This window comes from Macrobrachium nipponense, chromosome 41 (assembly GCF_015104395.2).
Source record: "Macrobrachium nipponense isolate FS-2020 chromosome 41, ASM1510439v2, whole genome shotgun sequence".
Lineage (NCBI taxonomy): Eukaryota > Metazoa > Arthropoda > Malacostraca > Decapoda > Palaemonidae > Macrobrachium > Macrobrachium nipponense.
Window position 1 is genome coordinate 37,921,971 of NC_061102.1, and position 16,882 is coordinate 37,938,852.

A 16,882-nucleotide genomic window follows, 5' to 3' on the forward strand; every position below is an offset into this window, starting at 1 on the left:
CATTAAAATATTTTTCAACAGACAGAACTGGAGACAAACTCATGTTGTTAAGAGTCTCTTAGCAAATAAAGTAATCCTTACAAATATCATTGCCATACATATAACCATAATAAATCTTACCCATGGCTGTCATTACAAAATATGTATATCATGGACAAAATTTATCTTCAAATGCCCATATTTGTTCAGAACTCCTGAAGTACATGTTAATGCATTTCTTCAAGCCAATTTAGCTAAAAATACAGTAAACTTCTCACAATGCTTGGATTCAATTCTGGTCTTTTATTACTCCAGAACTACTAATGAAAAAACATAGACATCACATTACAATATTTATTCTATACATATCTTGAACAACTTTCATAAACTCACCCATTCATATCAACTTCTTTTAGCAGCTTGTCCGAAACATCAGAATTAAGAGGTTCACTTTTTATGCCTTTCTTCTTTCCTTCAGCTAGCTTGACACCTTCTTTTTGTTCATCCTGTTGGAAATTTAAATGTTCTAAAACAATTCTTAGATAAATCATACCACTATAAGAAAAACAGTGTATATTACATTCATAGTTACTACCTCTCAAAATTTGCTAAGTAAAACAAATTTATGACAAGTACATTTATGCTGTAATTTTACTACTACAAATTTTGGTGGAAAACACGACCTTTAAATCGTAAAATTCACCCCTAAAAATTGTGGGTCGTCTTATACTACCATTCTAAAAATCAAACCTTAAATTCCAAGTGATGTTTTTAATTCCATATCATTGACATCAGCTTTTATATATGCAAACCCAGCTGAGCAAATGTATGGTTGCACTCACAGAAACACTTATTTTTTAGTAACCTTTCAGAAATTTTAATGAGTGTAATTATGGTGGTAATAACATTTAGGGTAAAAATAATGTTTATTTTTCATTAAAAATTAATTATCAATTGAGTGGTACATAACTTTTCTGAACAATGCAGTCATAAGAAAAATAATTATCATACATTATCGTATTTGTTGTTTGTGATTGGCGACAAAGTGTAAATGTAATAAATCTGGATACTTATTTCTGTCTCAGCTGGCTCTGAGAAAAAACTGAAGGACTCTCATGTGGAGCCTCTCCAGGGGGACAAATTGTTCAATGAAGGCCAACATCCCCAAGAGACTTAACCATTCGTTGGCTGAATGTTTGAACGGAGAGAAATGTCTATTGTTTGTAGACAGGACTCAACTCTCTTGGGGGATGGAAAAGCCAGAAAATGAAGAGAATTCAGTCATTCACAAATATACAATATGCTGAGATGGAGCCAGTTTTTTAAAGGTCCTCCATGCAACATTCCTTCATCAGAGTGAAGGAGCCCAGTCATCTAAATATGGAGCAATGTTGACAACCATAAGATGGAGCTATCCAGCTATATGAGCAAGATTGCATATAAAAACCTGAGGGGCAGCTGGAAGTCCAAAGTATAGGGCCCAAAACTGAAAGACCTGGTCTGGATGTATAGGGACATGGAAGTATGCATCTTGCATGTCTAAGGAGACCATCCAGTCCTCTGGACGGATGGATACAGGAATTGAACAATTCATCTCCATTCTGAATTTTGTCTTCTGTATGAAGACATTCAGAGCGCTGACATCTAATACTGGACTCCATCCTTCCTGAAGACTTTGGGACCACAAAGAGGCAATTGTAAAATCCTTCCAGTTCTACATCAGTGACTATCTGGAGAAGGACAGAAACTTTCTCGATTAGCACAGAAAACCTCTTTGCGCCTACCAAGTAGGCCATCAAGATGATGGGCTTCTTGACTAAAGCCAGATCTTCGATGAAAGAAATAGAATAGCCTTTATCGAGTACTTCTACCACCCATTGTTCTGTTCTTCTTTTGCTCCAATTCTCCCAAAAATGAAGGAGCCTGGTACCTACTGTTGCATGGGGAGTACCAACCTCACTTCTCGAAGAAAGATCTAGTTGACGATTTCTTGATATATTTAGTAGAGTGTGGATGCTCGGTCTTGGTCTGGATTGAGACTTTTCTCTACCTCCTTGAAAGGGAAATCACTATAAAGGTGAGGATGATCTAGTGTTAAAAGAGGGAGCCTCCCTAGAGTGTTTCCTGGACTGCAAGTCAGAGGCAATTCCACTAACCACTGATTGTGGAAATAAGAAGTCACATACTCACCACAGCTTATGTTTCATTAGGATCCCATCGTATAGGTAGATAGACAATGCAAGAAAGAACTGCATGAAGATCCGAAGCAAGATCTGCAGGTAACGAAGGAGAGTCCTACATTTTCTTAGTGAGGGCACCTACTGCCCAGTCTAGGAAGCTGATTCCTTCAAATACTTTGAAAATATTCTGAAGTAAATGGTAGCACTTGGAGGATGAAAACATCACTTTGGCCACTGCAAAAGTCGACCTGTGAGAGGATTCAATCAGCTCTGAGAAGTCTCCCTGGGTAGAGGTAGACACACCCAGAAAAGAAACTTCTCCAGTGTCAAAAAGAGTGCCTTCTTTGCAATAAACACAAAGGAGGATAACAGAATGCGGTCTTTCCTTGTTCTCTCGTCTGCTACCCATCACTACTTCGATCATAGCCTTCCTGGCCGAAGTAGAGAGAACCATCTTAGGAAATCTAGGCGACTCTGAAGGCAAATTGCTCATCTGGAAGCCGGAGAGGATGGTGTCACTGGCGAGAAAAAATTAGGGAAACTCCAAAGAAGGAAACGTAGGAGTCGCATACACAGTAATAGAGGTAACCTCTTCTGTATCTTGATCCTCTTCAACTGATGACACTGGAGATAAGGAGACATCTACAGTACTAGCAGTAGGAGGAGGTTTTTAGAAACCCAAATTGTCATCCAGATGTTGTTGGATGGGGCAAGTGCTGCATCCACAACAGCTGGCGCCGAAAGAGTAGAAACTGTGGCTGAATGAGACAAGACTGGGAGTCCTAGTGCCAATGGGCTGTCGGAAGCTCCTGGGGGCTCAGGAGCTGAATGGTCGTGCACTACTGAATATTTGGGTGCCACTTGGCACTCAGGAGCTACTGAACATCTCGAAGAATGTAGACTTTGAAAGGCGTTCGGCTCCTAATGGGTGTTCGGAGGCTAAAGGAAGATCTGGAGCTGATGGGCATACTGACATCGGGCGCTTGAACTTACAACATTGAAGAAGACTGTTCAGGATATAATACTTGGCACTTCACACGTGAACACTCCAGCAAAAAGCTCTCTGGGCTGTCTACGAAGCTATACGAAGTTCTTGACTCCTGAGGGGTGCTAGACACATCACTGCAGACCTTTCCAGTGGCCTAGATTCATCACAAAAATGCCATTGGCACCTGCATTCAGGACTCAAAGCCTCTGAACTGGAGGAAAGACAGTGTGCATCCAACAAGATGCAGAGACTAAATGCCGTGGGCAGACCCCAAAGACCTCCCTTTGGCCCAATATGACTTCTCTCAGGTGCGGTGGGAGTATGTCAGGAACCTTTGCCTAGGAGAATCTGTGAGACAGACATTTAGCTCCTACACACTTCACTATAAGCACTTTTTTCACAACCAATAAGCACATGAACTGACTCCCCTAACTGAGCCATAGAGTTTTGTTAAAAACTCAAACTTACAATCAAACTTTGCTTCAAGACTGGTGATGGCACTGGGATCAGAAGCATGGGAGCTGGGTACAGGATCTGGTGGTATAGCTGAAGGACTGGGATTTGGGAACATAACAGAAATAACAAGCATATCAGTGGAAGACTTTAATGATTCCTGGCTAGCTAATGACTTGTCACTCCTAGCACACATTTTCCTTTCCCTATCTCTTTCCAATTTGGAAAGGTAAGTCAAAACTTTACACTGTCTAGGGTCCCAGTCGACACATTCAGCACATCAGATTTAATGAACACTCTAGACTTCTGCAACCTGTACATACTGTATGCAAGTTATATTTAGCTGCTGCTCCACTACCTTTGTTGGAAGTCCGCAGAAATAAATTGAAGCTCTCTGCTTTGTTGTTTCCTCCTTCCCTGAAAAGTGGGCAGGGCTATAGCAAAGACCAGCTAGCTTTGCAGCTAAGCCCCACCTACTGATTACATCATGACAATTCCTTGAAGCTGATTGGTTGGAAATAGTTTTGAAAAGTTGGTTAATCTGTGGTTCTTTTCATCTTCATTTATTTTGCAATGGTTGTTTTGCCGAAATAAAATACGTTGTGCTGATTATCAAAAGGAAACATTACATTATCCCATATAATAAAATCATAATACACATCTCCATAAAAATTGTAAAAAAAACAGGAAAATAGGAATGAAGTCAGAGGTGTTACTCGCTGCAATGTTGTGTTTCATAAATGAGGTTCACCTGAATACAGATGTGACAATGGGAATGTCTGCGTTCGAATCGGTGCACTTGAATCACTAGATAATGGTAATTACTGTCTGATATTGTCAAGCGTGCTTGCCATTCTAAATTTAAAAACACAAAGACTTTCTCAGAGCTATGCACATATTGATATTGATTTCATGAAATTTTACTACATTTCACTAGTCTTAAAATCGATTTTATTGGAATCGTTCACACATTCGGAGGGATGACAAGCAACGATTGCACTCTACAACACCAGAATATATATTTGTTAATAAAAGGTTACAGTATGATAGGCTATACAAGTCATATTGGATATAAATGGCTGAGAATTTTCTTAAGGACATTATCTCTTTTCAAAATAACACAATCAGAAAAAATGACATAGACCTATAGGGTCCTATATCTTTTTGTCAGTTTACTCGGCTTATGACGTTTGAATTATAGGCCTATCTTATATTCAGCCGTTTTATTATGGTGATTCTTCTTTTTGTTGCTACTGTTATGATGCTTGTAGTGTCTTCAAAAATTTTTCATAAGGTATCCTAATATTGCAGAATAAACAGACTTATTCATAAAATACTGGCATAAAGAACTATCTCCCTACTCGTTAACTGAAATTTAGTTATTTGTTTTAATTAAAAGTAATAAAGATCTTTATGAATAAAATCTACAATAGTATATTCTCCTAACAACAGAGAGAGAGAGAGAGAGAGAGAGAGAGAGAGAGAGAGAGAGAGAGAGAGAGAGAGAGAGAGAGAGAGAGAGAGAGAGAGAGACTGCCCCCAAAAACCAAGTGATTCACGGGCTACTTGCAGACTGGTTTGGATCACCTCACACATAACTTTTCAGCTATCATATATTTTTCTAATTTGTTAAGTATCTAAATTGTTAAGTATCTTATATCTTATGATGCCTTCCTACCATAGCCTTCATTTTCATAAAAATGCTACAGCAGCCTTATATTTACTCATCACAGTGATATAATTTGTTATCCCTTTAGTAAATATGTCTTCAATACAGTTCATTGAAAGTAGTTTGAGATGACAAATTTTCTAGCGCCTAGCTGGATCCGGTTAAACAATCGGAGACTGAAAAGCAAGGAATCTGAAGATCTGGCAACGCGTCGGTATATCAGGGCTAAGATTTGGCCATACACGCCTGTATGTGTATGTTCTCTTACTTATGTGTTTACATTCCACTTTATGCATATACATTATATATCATGGAGTTGAAACAACTATATTAATTAAAAGCTACTATGTTTCCAACAGATACGGGTAGAAAACTATTTGTAATAAGAAACTGATGTGTATGTACATGCCTGTCATTGTCTCAATATATAGGAATTTTATGTGTAGGCCTATGTCTTGACATTACTCAAAATATACGAATTTGACATATAGGCCTATGCTATGTCATTGCCTCAAAACATAAAAAATTGATGAGTAGGTCTATGTCCTGTTATTGCCTCAAAATATAAGAATTTGACATGCAGGCACCCTGTCATTGCCTCAAAATAGAAGAATTTTATGTGTTAGGCCTATGCCCTGCCATTGCCTTAAAATATAAGAAATTGATGAGTAGGCCTATGAAATGTCATTGCCTTAAACTATAAGAAATTGACATGTAGGCCTAATCTCTCAATGATATTAACATCTGACATACAGGATTATGATGAATTAATACCCTAACATTGGAACTGGCTGCATGAGTCTATGCTTCATTTCAATTAATGTGGTCTATGTCATTTGGCTTCTGCAGGCCAACATCAATTTAAAAAAAAAAAAAAAAAAAAGCAAGAAGCGAGCGACTGTACACAATTAGGCTGTGCATTATAAAAAAAAATAAACTTCATAATGATATATAACTTTATATATCTTTTATAGGAGATATCACTTGCATACTTTACAACTCCATGAAATCACTTCTGTGGTGTCATGATTCATGCACAAAGCTCAACATTACCGAACGGAGTCAAATCCGTACTGGTAATCATTTGGACTGTCAACTAGTGTGACGTCATTCCCCTTTCAAGAGCTAGCCAATCACAAGCGTGCACTGGGCAGGGCTTAGCTGCAAAGTTAGGTGGACTCTGCTATAGTTATCTACACCAAAAACAAACCAAAGAATCGTTACCATGATTTTCACATTTTAGCTGCCGGTACTTAGAAACTGTTAGCTATACATAATTACCTGTTAAGTTACTTATATAAAAATACACATACTTAAACGTATGCTTTATTCATACAAATTTCACCAAAAAACTGACACTTTGGTATTGCCCATGCTTCCCAAGAGTGACATAAGTTTAAAAAGAAAATAAAAAAAAATTCTATAACAAAATGGACCTTACCTGCAAGTCCTCCTGCGCCCAGCGTAATGTATAGTGTCGACCTAATGGAGGTATCTTGTAGTAATCGCTGTCATCATTTGGGTTGTTAATCAAGTCCTCTAGCATCTGTTATATAAAAATTTTTTTTAATGATAATGCAATATGTAATATATTTTTTAAGGTATCTTGGAATACAGTGTAATATATTCAATACTAACAGCTGTGGCTAAAGGAATTTCTCCACAAGTGACAATTCTCTTATTGGTTTTCCACTTAAAATCCCATCATTTTATTACTGCCTTCAATCATGCCAATTCCCGTCCCTTTCCAATAAATGCTCAAGCGAAGAATTTAGTTGGGGGGCAGCTGTACTTGATAGGCACCCAAGTACTCTATTAGAGGGTTGTCATATCAAGTGTTTTTCACTCTGAACAGACCTGCTGACTTTACCGGTTCTCGCTTTTTTAAACTGATTTTCGTTGTTTCAAGCCTATATTACCCTATATTTCATCATCTCTGTGATGGTTCTATTTTAATGATTGTAACTCTATTCACTTGGCTTTAGTGAATTGTATTAAGTACTTATCTACATTTCCCAGCGAGTGCTTTTCAGTTACTGCTACTGCTCACTGAAATTTTCCTTTTTTAGTTTATGGATCTGTTCTGTCTGTCTGTTACTTATTGTTTAGAAATGAGTTTTTGGACAATTTCTGCTTTGTTTTTAAATCAAAATGATCTTGGACAGCTTACTGGATTATTAATGTTATACTCAGAGAAGTTAACTGACCTTTGCTAAACTTAGTATACTTCTGTTCATGTTATGATCACATCAGTTTTAAATATCCATATTCAGTAGTCCATATGATTTTCCATAATCGGAGTAATTCATTCCTTGTCATGGTCCATGTTCTCAGTTTTTTACCATATTCATTATTCAATGGATTCATGACCATCGTAAGCAGGAGTTTTCTGAGCTGCTAAGTTCCTCATGTTATTTTATGACTGAATTATATATGGTATTATATGGGTTCTAGATCTAGTTAGCAATTTGAGCCCACTTAACAAGGTCAGTCCACAACTTTCTCATATCTAATTTTCACAATATTTACCATTTAAACAATGATACCTCACGTATGCAGTGCTGTAATTTCACATATACTTTAGAAAGATTCTTGTTTATTATGTAGTATACATACCTCAAAGGGACAAGTTTCCACCTTTGATGTATCCCAGTCCAAGTGGCAACTATTTAATAGTACAGCTTAGGAAAGGGCCCATTACCGAATGCTTCAGATATATCTTTAACCCCTCCTGTTTCAGCTTCACCTACCTCTCCTAGGCCCACTGATTTCATTCCTGCAGCCTCTAAGCATTACAGAATGGGAAGGAAAAATATATAAAATAAAATACCTCTATGCAATTGCCTCTTAATCTAATATTGTGGGCAATACTGCTTGTTTTTCTTAACATCTAATTCAACTGGTTAAAAAATTCACTCACACAGTTTTCAAAGACGTTCATTATATTTTTGAATGTTGTTTATTTCTTCTTGTCCTCTTAGTACTGTGCACAATTTGTTATTAAAAATTTTAGAGAGAGAGGGCAGGGGTGTAAGAATACTACCACCGTAGGTTCTGCGTGCCGTAAAAGATGACTAATGGGACAGCTGCTGCCTTGTAGTTTAACTTTTTAGTAAAAGGCTTGGCCCACCGCCAATAACTGTGGAAAATGCTGCCTTGCAGTCTTACTTTTCAGTAAAAGGCTAGGCCCATGCCAATAACAGTGGAAACTACTGCCTTGCAGGTGGACTTTTTACTCAAAGGCTGGGCCCACCGCCAATAACTATGTTTGATGACAGCAAGGGCATGCAGTCATAAAAACCCCTTTGTTAAACAATAAACCATGTCTGATGTTTTAAGGGATATGAGTGCAGCTAGGCCGTCCTCTGTAAGCGACGCGCATCAGAATCCCCCTACTGGCATGATAAATGGGCGAGGAGTACTGCAGGGTTCACGACTGCAGCCAAAGAAGTTAGTGAAAGAGTAGAAGATATGAACAGGTACATGGAACGTAGGTACTCTAACAGGTAAAACTGAGGGAGACAGTAGATGTGATGGAGAGGAGGATAGATTTCTTGTGTGTGCAGGAGACTAGGTGGAAAGGGAGTGGAACTAGAGAGATAAGAAATGGGTATAAGCTTTATTACAGAGGGTCATGTTTGGGAAGAAATGGAGTTGGAATTATAGTAAGTAACAAATGGATGGAAACAGTGGTAGAAGTAAAGATAGTAAATGATAGGCTTTTAAAGATTCCAATAATAACAGGCGACAAAGCAGTCAATATAATATCAGCTTACGCTCCTCAGATGGGTTGCCAAGAGCAAGAGAAAGAATTACTTAGACAAGAGTTTAAGGCTGCCATTAAAACAGTGAAAGAGGAGAAACTAATAATAGGAGCTGATATGAATGGCAGGGTGGGAAAGAGAAGAGATGGGTATGAGGAGGTACATGGAGGCCATGGGTTTGGAACTAGAAATGAAGATGGGGATTATTTATTGGAGATGGCTCAGAGTTTTGAATTGGCCTGTATGAATGCATGGTTTCAGAAGTTAGATAAGTACTTGATAACTTATGAAAGTGGAGGAGTGCAGAGCCAAATAGATTACATCCTGGTTAGAGGAGCTGACAAAAGCAATGTGACAAACTGCAAAGTGATCTTGAGAGAAGTATGTGTTAAACAGCATAGGTTGGTGGTGATGGATTTTTAAATGAGAGGTAGGAAACCCAAGAAGAGAAAGAAAAGATCTAGAATTAAGATTTGGGACCCTAAAGGAGGAAAGGGGAGCAATTTAGGGGGACTGTGTGAGAGACGTCTGGAAAGGGGAACGTAGAATTTGAATGGGAATAGTGGAAAATATCTGGGCAGACATGAGAGAAATGTGTGTGGGGGAAGCAGATAACTGGTGGGAAGAACCAGTGGATATGGAGTGTTGAGAGGACAAGGTGGTGGAATGAGAGGAGCAAGAATCAATTAAAAGAAAATCAAAAGCATTTAAGGACAGGAAAGTAAGGCATGCACAGGGTGCAGAAGAAAGATGCAGAGAAGAGGAAAGAGAGGCGAGGAGAAGGGTAGGTATGGCTATGGAGAGCAGTTGAATGAAAGACTAGGAACAAGAGAAGGATAAAAGGATATCTATAAGATTTCAAACTTGAGGAAAAGGCAGACAGGCTGTGGGTAGATTGGGTGTCATCAAGGATAGTGATGGAAATATATTGCATAGGGAGGAAGACTTGAAGAAGAGATGGCGAGAGTATTTTGAACAACTGTTAAATACTGAGTATGAGAGGAGGTGGGGGAAGCACAGAGGATGGAGAGACCAGTGAGGAAGATACAGATATAAGTGAAGAGAGTATTTAGGAAAATGAAGAATAGTAAATCACCAGGTCCATCGGAGTTCCATATTGAAATGCTCAAATTACGAGGTACAGAGGAGGAGAAATGGATGCTGGATTAATTAAAAGCTATTATGTGAAGAGGAAGAAATGCCAAGGGATTGGGAGGAGAGTCTAATGATATATATTGTGACGTTTATAGATCGTTCGTCTACCCAGATATCAATTAATTAATTTGATTTGGAAAACGGCAGCCATTTCTTTAGAATATCAGCTGATTTTTAGGAAACGCGGGAACCAAAACCCGCCAGCCAGAGGTAGAGAGTTCCCCAGTTGGGGGAATATAGTCTTTTGTCAGCTTTAGGGACGTATCTCAAAAGGGAAGGATGTAGGCAGATTGGTACTTCTTAGACCTATATCTTAAGCTCTCTTTCCTGTGACCCCTCTGCTGGCTGTATGCTTGTTTTCCAGGATTTGCCTTGCTCGTGGGGGGTTAAGCTGAATCCCAACCCCCAAGCAAACGACCTGAATTCTGTCTCAGTCGTCTCCAGACGTGACCGTCGGACGGATGTCCGACCATCTGCTTTTCATTTAGGCCTATCCACGGCGTACTGGTGCGCACGAACCCCAGACCTGGACAAAGCCGGGCGCCACATTTTCTACAAAGGTCCACACTGAACATTGCATCCAGGTATGTCTTGTGGAACAGCATATTGCCAGTCTTTCCCATCCTATTATCAATTGATCCTCATTCTCCCAATTCAATTTCCAGCCCCAAAAGGAATTCATCCTTTTGTTCCCTCTCACTGCCTCATGGCCGCATGCTTCCCCTTGTGTGATCGTCCCCGACCAATGAAGTCATTGCATACCTCAGTGAAACATTAAAAGTTCTTTCTCCCCAGTGTTAGAGAATTAATTAATCAAAACAAGAAGTAATTTTTTCCTTTTATCTTGTTTAATCTGGGATTCTTTTCCATATTCCATGAGTCACGTGCTGTCTCTCTGCCCGCAAGTGTGCATTACCCAAGTTTATGAAAATCAGCTTGAATTACTCCAGTTGGAGCCATCATTTACCTTTTCTCCAGGCCAGCACGGGCCTTTTTGTAAATAAATAGCTGTAAAGTAACGAGCTGAGTTTTCTGGCGACCTTCCCTCTAAAGAAATTATCAATAACTATCAGTTTACGGTAAGTTAAAGCAATTCCCTCTTGAAATCCCTCAATTATTTCCGTTTACGTATCTAGCCTCTCTCAAGGCCGCTAAATACGTAAAATTGGCGAATCTTGCCAGCATCGAATCTGGGCTTGCTTAAAAAAAGCTTGTAAATCGCGTTATCCCTTGTAAAACGAATGTAAATGTTTTACAAAGCGCAAAACGAAGCACACTTGCACGGAAGACAGACACTGACTCACGGTAAGGTATTCCATTCATTAATATGATTATTCTATAACCAATGTTAGCTTAAGGTACGTTTAAGTATTTTTATTGTAGAAGTGTTTTAAACAAATGTGAAGGTAGAAATCTTATTATTGTAACGGCGAACGCGCCAGAGCTTTATTTTAGCGGCGAGCAAACAATTTGCCCCGCGAATTCTCTGTGATTTTGTATTGTCGTGTGTCGGACGAGCTCACACTAACACGTGTGCAGATAGATGCCAGAAAGGACCAGATCAAACTAGGAAGTGCTTTGCCAGGGTTTATTGCTGTATTAGAAAGCCTAGCTAGTTAGGAGTGTTTTACTAATAGTTACGGCAAAAGAAGTGTACAATTCTTTTGTCTGTGATATGTTAGGGTATTCATTTTTTAACTTAGTTTTCATTCCAAGTGTTGGTAACCGCTTACCTCTCAGCTTAATTCAGCTTCGCGCACTCTCGCGCCTGCGCGGTCTCAACCAGCCTTCGTTTTCACTCACAGCGGCAGCCATGTTTGTTATCTCTTTCAGCATTATCTAAACAATTTAAGCAAAGTAACGTAAGTCTCGAAGTTTTAACGTAAATAATATCAATCTCGGTACTAGTATCTATCGTTCTGCCAGAGAAATTAACGTAATTCGCCTTGAATAAGAAAGTAGAATTTTGTGTTGTAAATTGCTTTCGCATTTACAGAGAATCAGCTGATTCGCCATCACTGCTAGCCTACCGTGCTGCTAGCCCGTGCTGGCCAGCTCGCTCACGTGTCTCACCTCACATCGCTCACTCGCGCGCTGAGCGAAAGTTTCATTTCACTTCGCACTAAACGTAACCTCTTCTTTTTACAATTGTTTGCTAACATTTTCATTTTAAAATCCTTACCGTCATTTCACTGTTCACAGGGACCTAGTAATCTTACATAAAGTCAACGTAAATCTTAAAAGTAGAGTCACTTACAAGAATTGTTAACGTAAAACGCGTCTTTGTAAAATTCATATTGAAACGCAAATCATTTCATAAGCGCAAGCCGCTACTATTAACGTAAAAATCGTTCACCGCGAGCGCGTTATCATTTTCATAAAACGTTATCAAAAGCAATTCTTTCATTAAACGTTAACGTAAGTAGATAATTTAACGCAAGTTGCGTCATATTAAACTAACATTACTAGTTCAATTCAATATAAGGGAGTTCAATCATATATCATTTTTCACCCTCTGAGAGAGAGAGAGAGAGAGAGAGAGAGAGAGAGAGAGAGAGAACCCAGTATTCACGAAGCCAAGAGTACTACATCTTACCATTAATTATAGCATGCAGAATTAACATTATTTTAGTCTCTTGTGTCTTTCATTTACACAGCGTGATATGTACGCGCATGTGTCCATTGCAGTTTTGCAAGCATTTATTCATTTATCGAGTACTTCAGCGAGGGACTGAGCATTTCTAAAATTATCATTACCTGTCGTTGCCCGAGTGGTCTTTTCATTTTCTTTTATCACAAAAGACTTGCGTATACCGCAAGCACAACCCGCACAGTGTGCCACGCAAATTCATTACTTCCAGACAGGGAAGTCGTTACCAGTTTAGGACTGGCCACCACCAGTGCACGTCAGGTCTTACCATTTTACAGTGCCACTAATTCTTGACACTGTCCATCGACTGGCTGCTGAAGTACTCCCACCTTTTTACTTTCTCTCCTCCACTATTACCCTCTGCCACAAGCAGTGCCATTTCACTTCAGTATATTTGAGTATACTGCACGTAGTGTCCGGGACACACCAGCACGATACCAGTGCTCCAAGGAACGCCTCCTCATAAGTGCCATTGCACCTGTACAGGCCGTACAGGTAGCCATTAAACCTGCGTGTCCGTCCTTACGGAACGCCCAAGTAAACCTGCGTGTCCGTCCTTACGGAACGCCCTATTCTTCAGTGTGTCCATGTACGAGGATCAGTGATCTTTCGGACCATTCCAAGGGAACGCCTCCCCAAAGTGCCGCAATACCAGCCCTAAGTGCTGTCAAACCTGCGTGTCCGTCCTTACGGAACGCCCAATTCATTAATGTCCGTGTACGAGGATCAGTGATCCTTCGGACCAATCAAGGGAACGCCTCCCGAAGTGCCGCAATACCAGCACTACTAGTGCTGTCCAAAAGGAACGCCTCCTGAAGTGCCATCGCACCTGTACAGACGTACAGGTAGCCCTATACCTGCGTGTCCGTCCTACGGAACGCCCATTCATTAGAGTATCCACCATTTTGGATCACTCAACCAAGGAACGCCTCCGAAAGTGCCGCACCTGTATTGGACCTACAGGTAGCCCATTCCAACGTCTCCCAAGTTGGGAACGCCCGTAAGTGTGACGTACGCCGCACACTTCATTCGATTTTTTCACCTCATCAGAAGGTGCCATTCACAAAGTGCCACCGAGCACCCAGTCTTTTCAGACTTTTCATTACCACGTTGCAGAACACATTTCCAAGTGAGTGCCACTTTACCCAGTAGGCGCTCCCATTCCATCCATTACCCTTTCCTGGCCATTATTTTCATTTTCATCAGAGCCTCTACTGCAGCCTAAGGGAAATGTCTTCCCCTGATTCCCGCGACTTCTTTGCCAGAGAGCTAGAGAAGCTCGGAGCCCTCATAACTCTGGGCAAGGAGGCCGGTTACACTGGACCAGCACTTGACCAGTGGATAAAGGTGCAGCAGGCTGCTGCGCGCCTGCAAGAAAAGGAAGAAAGAGAAGCAGAGAGGAAAGCTGGAGAAGCAGAGAGAAAGGAAAGAGAAGAAGAGAGAAAGCATGAGCTAGCTCTCCTAGATGACACAATCTCTCTGCTAGTTTCTAAGCCCCAGACCATGAGCTGGACTCCCGGTAAGAGGTGGTTGCAGAGGTTCTGCACCACTTGTTGTGTGCGTGGGCATGCTGTGGATTCCGACCAGTGCCCAAGTCGGTCTCTACCTTGGGAGGAGAGCTTCCAGGGTGAACTTCTCCAAGGCTACCATGTAGCCCTGCCTGATGAACAGTCTCCTACGGCCTATCAGTGGGTGCAAGTCATGGCCGACATTGAAGCCCAGGTCTCCCTTATTTCCAGAAAGGCATTGCCTAGGGGTGCCAAAATCCAGACGGACGAAGAAATTCAGTTCGAATGGATTGACGGTAACCTCTATTCTGTTCCTTCGGTCCTTCTGAATGTAAAAATGCCCTTTCTGGACCAGGTGACCAAGGAGACCACTTTGTGCCGCCTGGGTGTAGTTGACCAATTTCATGATGTTTATCAGGTGATATTGGGCCGAGATTTACTTAAGCCGTATCTCCCCTGGACGCAGCTCCCATTACCAGATGCACCGGATCCCTGCAGCATGCCTCATAATCAATCATCAGTTTTAGATTCAGAGGCTAGTGCCTCCGATGTCCCAGACATCCCTTTTATTTGTGAACCTGGCCCTGACCCAGCGTCAGAGCCCGAAGTTTCTTCTGCATCATCTCAGCCTCTTACCATCTTACCGCCTACCTCCTCCACTTTGGAAGAGGTAAGCCCACCAGTTAACCCCGGACTTGCTTCCGAGGATGATTCAACGGAGGTTTCCTTAACCTCCCTACCTCACATCACTGCCAGAGAGGACTCTTCACCTGTGCCAGAGCACACTGCCAGCCTTGGTGACTCCACAGATTCGCAACCTGTGGGGCCATCTCGGCCTTACCGTCCAGTGCCACGGAAGAGGTTCTGGAACAAGTTCTGCCGAGACTGTGGCCGCAAGGGTCACATGTCTGCCAACTACGGAGGGTGCGCAAATCACAATATTCCTGCCATCGCAATGGCAGTTACAAATCCTTCTTCTCTAGGACCCCCAGCTAAGGGCCCTATAACTGTCGCACCCCTCCAAAGCCAATATCCGCCCAGCCACGTCAGAGCCTACGACGACTCTGGCGCTCAAATCTCCCTGATACGGGAAGATCGAATCCCACGAGGGGCTAACGTCGATAGACGTCATTTAATCACCATTGAAGGTATCAACCATATTAAGCTGATCCTTCCGACCGTCCAATTGAGGGCCACCAGACCTCATTCTTCCAAGATTTGTATCCTTGCAGTTGCAAGCTACATTCCAGGAGGTTATGACCTCCTCCTAGGGCAAGACATGAAGTCTCCCTCGCATTCCAAAAAGCCTAGGGGTCCTAACCCCACGTCAAATCACTCCAAAGCAAGGAGTCATCGAAATCCTACTTCCTCCAGGAAGTACGTCCACCAACAGTCTCCCCCGTTACCAAGGAGGGAGATTGACCATTCACAGTTCCGTTGCAAAACCTGCAACGTAATAGAGCACTCAACTAATTGGTCTAGGTGCCCTAGCAAACTACCAGCAGCGGACACTGTCCATTTTCCACAAGGCCTAGCCTTCAACAAGAGACAGGAGCCTCTGTCTCCCATTTCCAAGGGCACGCTGAGAGGTATTGCACCTCCGGTACCCGCCACAGGTCTAGTCGACCTCAACTCTCTGCCAGTGCCACTTGGCAGCACTGGGCAGTGCCAAGCTCCGTCCAGCCTGGACATAGAGCCACCACTGAACTTGACTTCTGCGCCTGGCCCCGAGCTAGCGCCGGCGCCTAACCTTATCAAGGATCCTCCTACAGGAGATCCTCCAACAGGCATGGAGCTTACCGCAGCCCATGGCCAATCCAAGGTCCATGAGTCTTCTTCACCCTCACCACTATCGCCCGAGGATGAACCTCCGGCAGATCTTACCTTCGTACCTCCTCTGGAGAACCAGGAACTGCCTGACCAGGAGTCAGCCTGGAGTTTTCCCCTCACTTCGCAGCAGCCGAAGTGAGGGCCTCCCCTGCAGTAGGTTCCACCTCTACGACGGTTGCTGCAGATACCGAAGTAGGGTGTTCTCCTGAAAGCCCTCAGGCTACCCCTGCCGCTGCTCCTGGCGGCGTTTCTGGCCTTACCCCAGAGCCGGTGCCGCCGTCTACTCCAAGGACTGGTATAGCCAGGTCCTGGAGGAATAAGAAGAAGAAGAAGAAGAAGGGACGTAGCAAATCATTAACACACTAACCAAAGAGCCACATGCTCTCCTTGACACCTGTGCCCGAGGTACAGTGTCGCATTCAATTGCAGAGTGATCCTGGCACCTACCCAGAGAAGGTAGCCAGCCTGATCTCTGCCAGTAGAACTAACCCTCTAACCCCTAGCCATGGTGATACTAACCCTCACTTAAATATAATTACCTCATTGCATTTCCCTCCTGGTCAACTAACCACTCATCATCCCCACGCATCATTACCTCTCATTATGTATTTTAACAATTCCGTCGCTGAACTACTGCTGTGCGTACCACACTCTGGAATGATTGCGTCTTCATTTAACTATAATGAGTAGGTTAGGCTAATGATTT

The 16,882-nt window shown here is 41.9% G+C and overlaps 1 protein-coding gene across 4 annotated transcripts in view; it reads right to left on the reverse strand.

The window, feature by feature from the left end:
• Positions 1-16,882, reverse strand: part of LOC135212697 (transcriptional adapter 3-like) — an 87,892-nt gene that overhangs the window by 17,191 nt on the left and 53,819 nt on the right. For all 4 annotated transcript variants that reach the window (XM_064246380.1, XM_064246383.1, XM_064246382.1 and 1 more), the window contains 2 exons: positions 6,711-6,815; positions 373-485 (listed from right to left, as the gene is read on the reverse strand). In XM_064246380.1, coding sequence (XP_064102450.1) covers positions 373-485; positions 6,711-6,815 — 218 coding nt within the window. The remainder of the gene's footprint in view (positions 1-372; positions 486-6,710; positions 6,816-16,882) is intronic.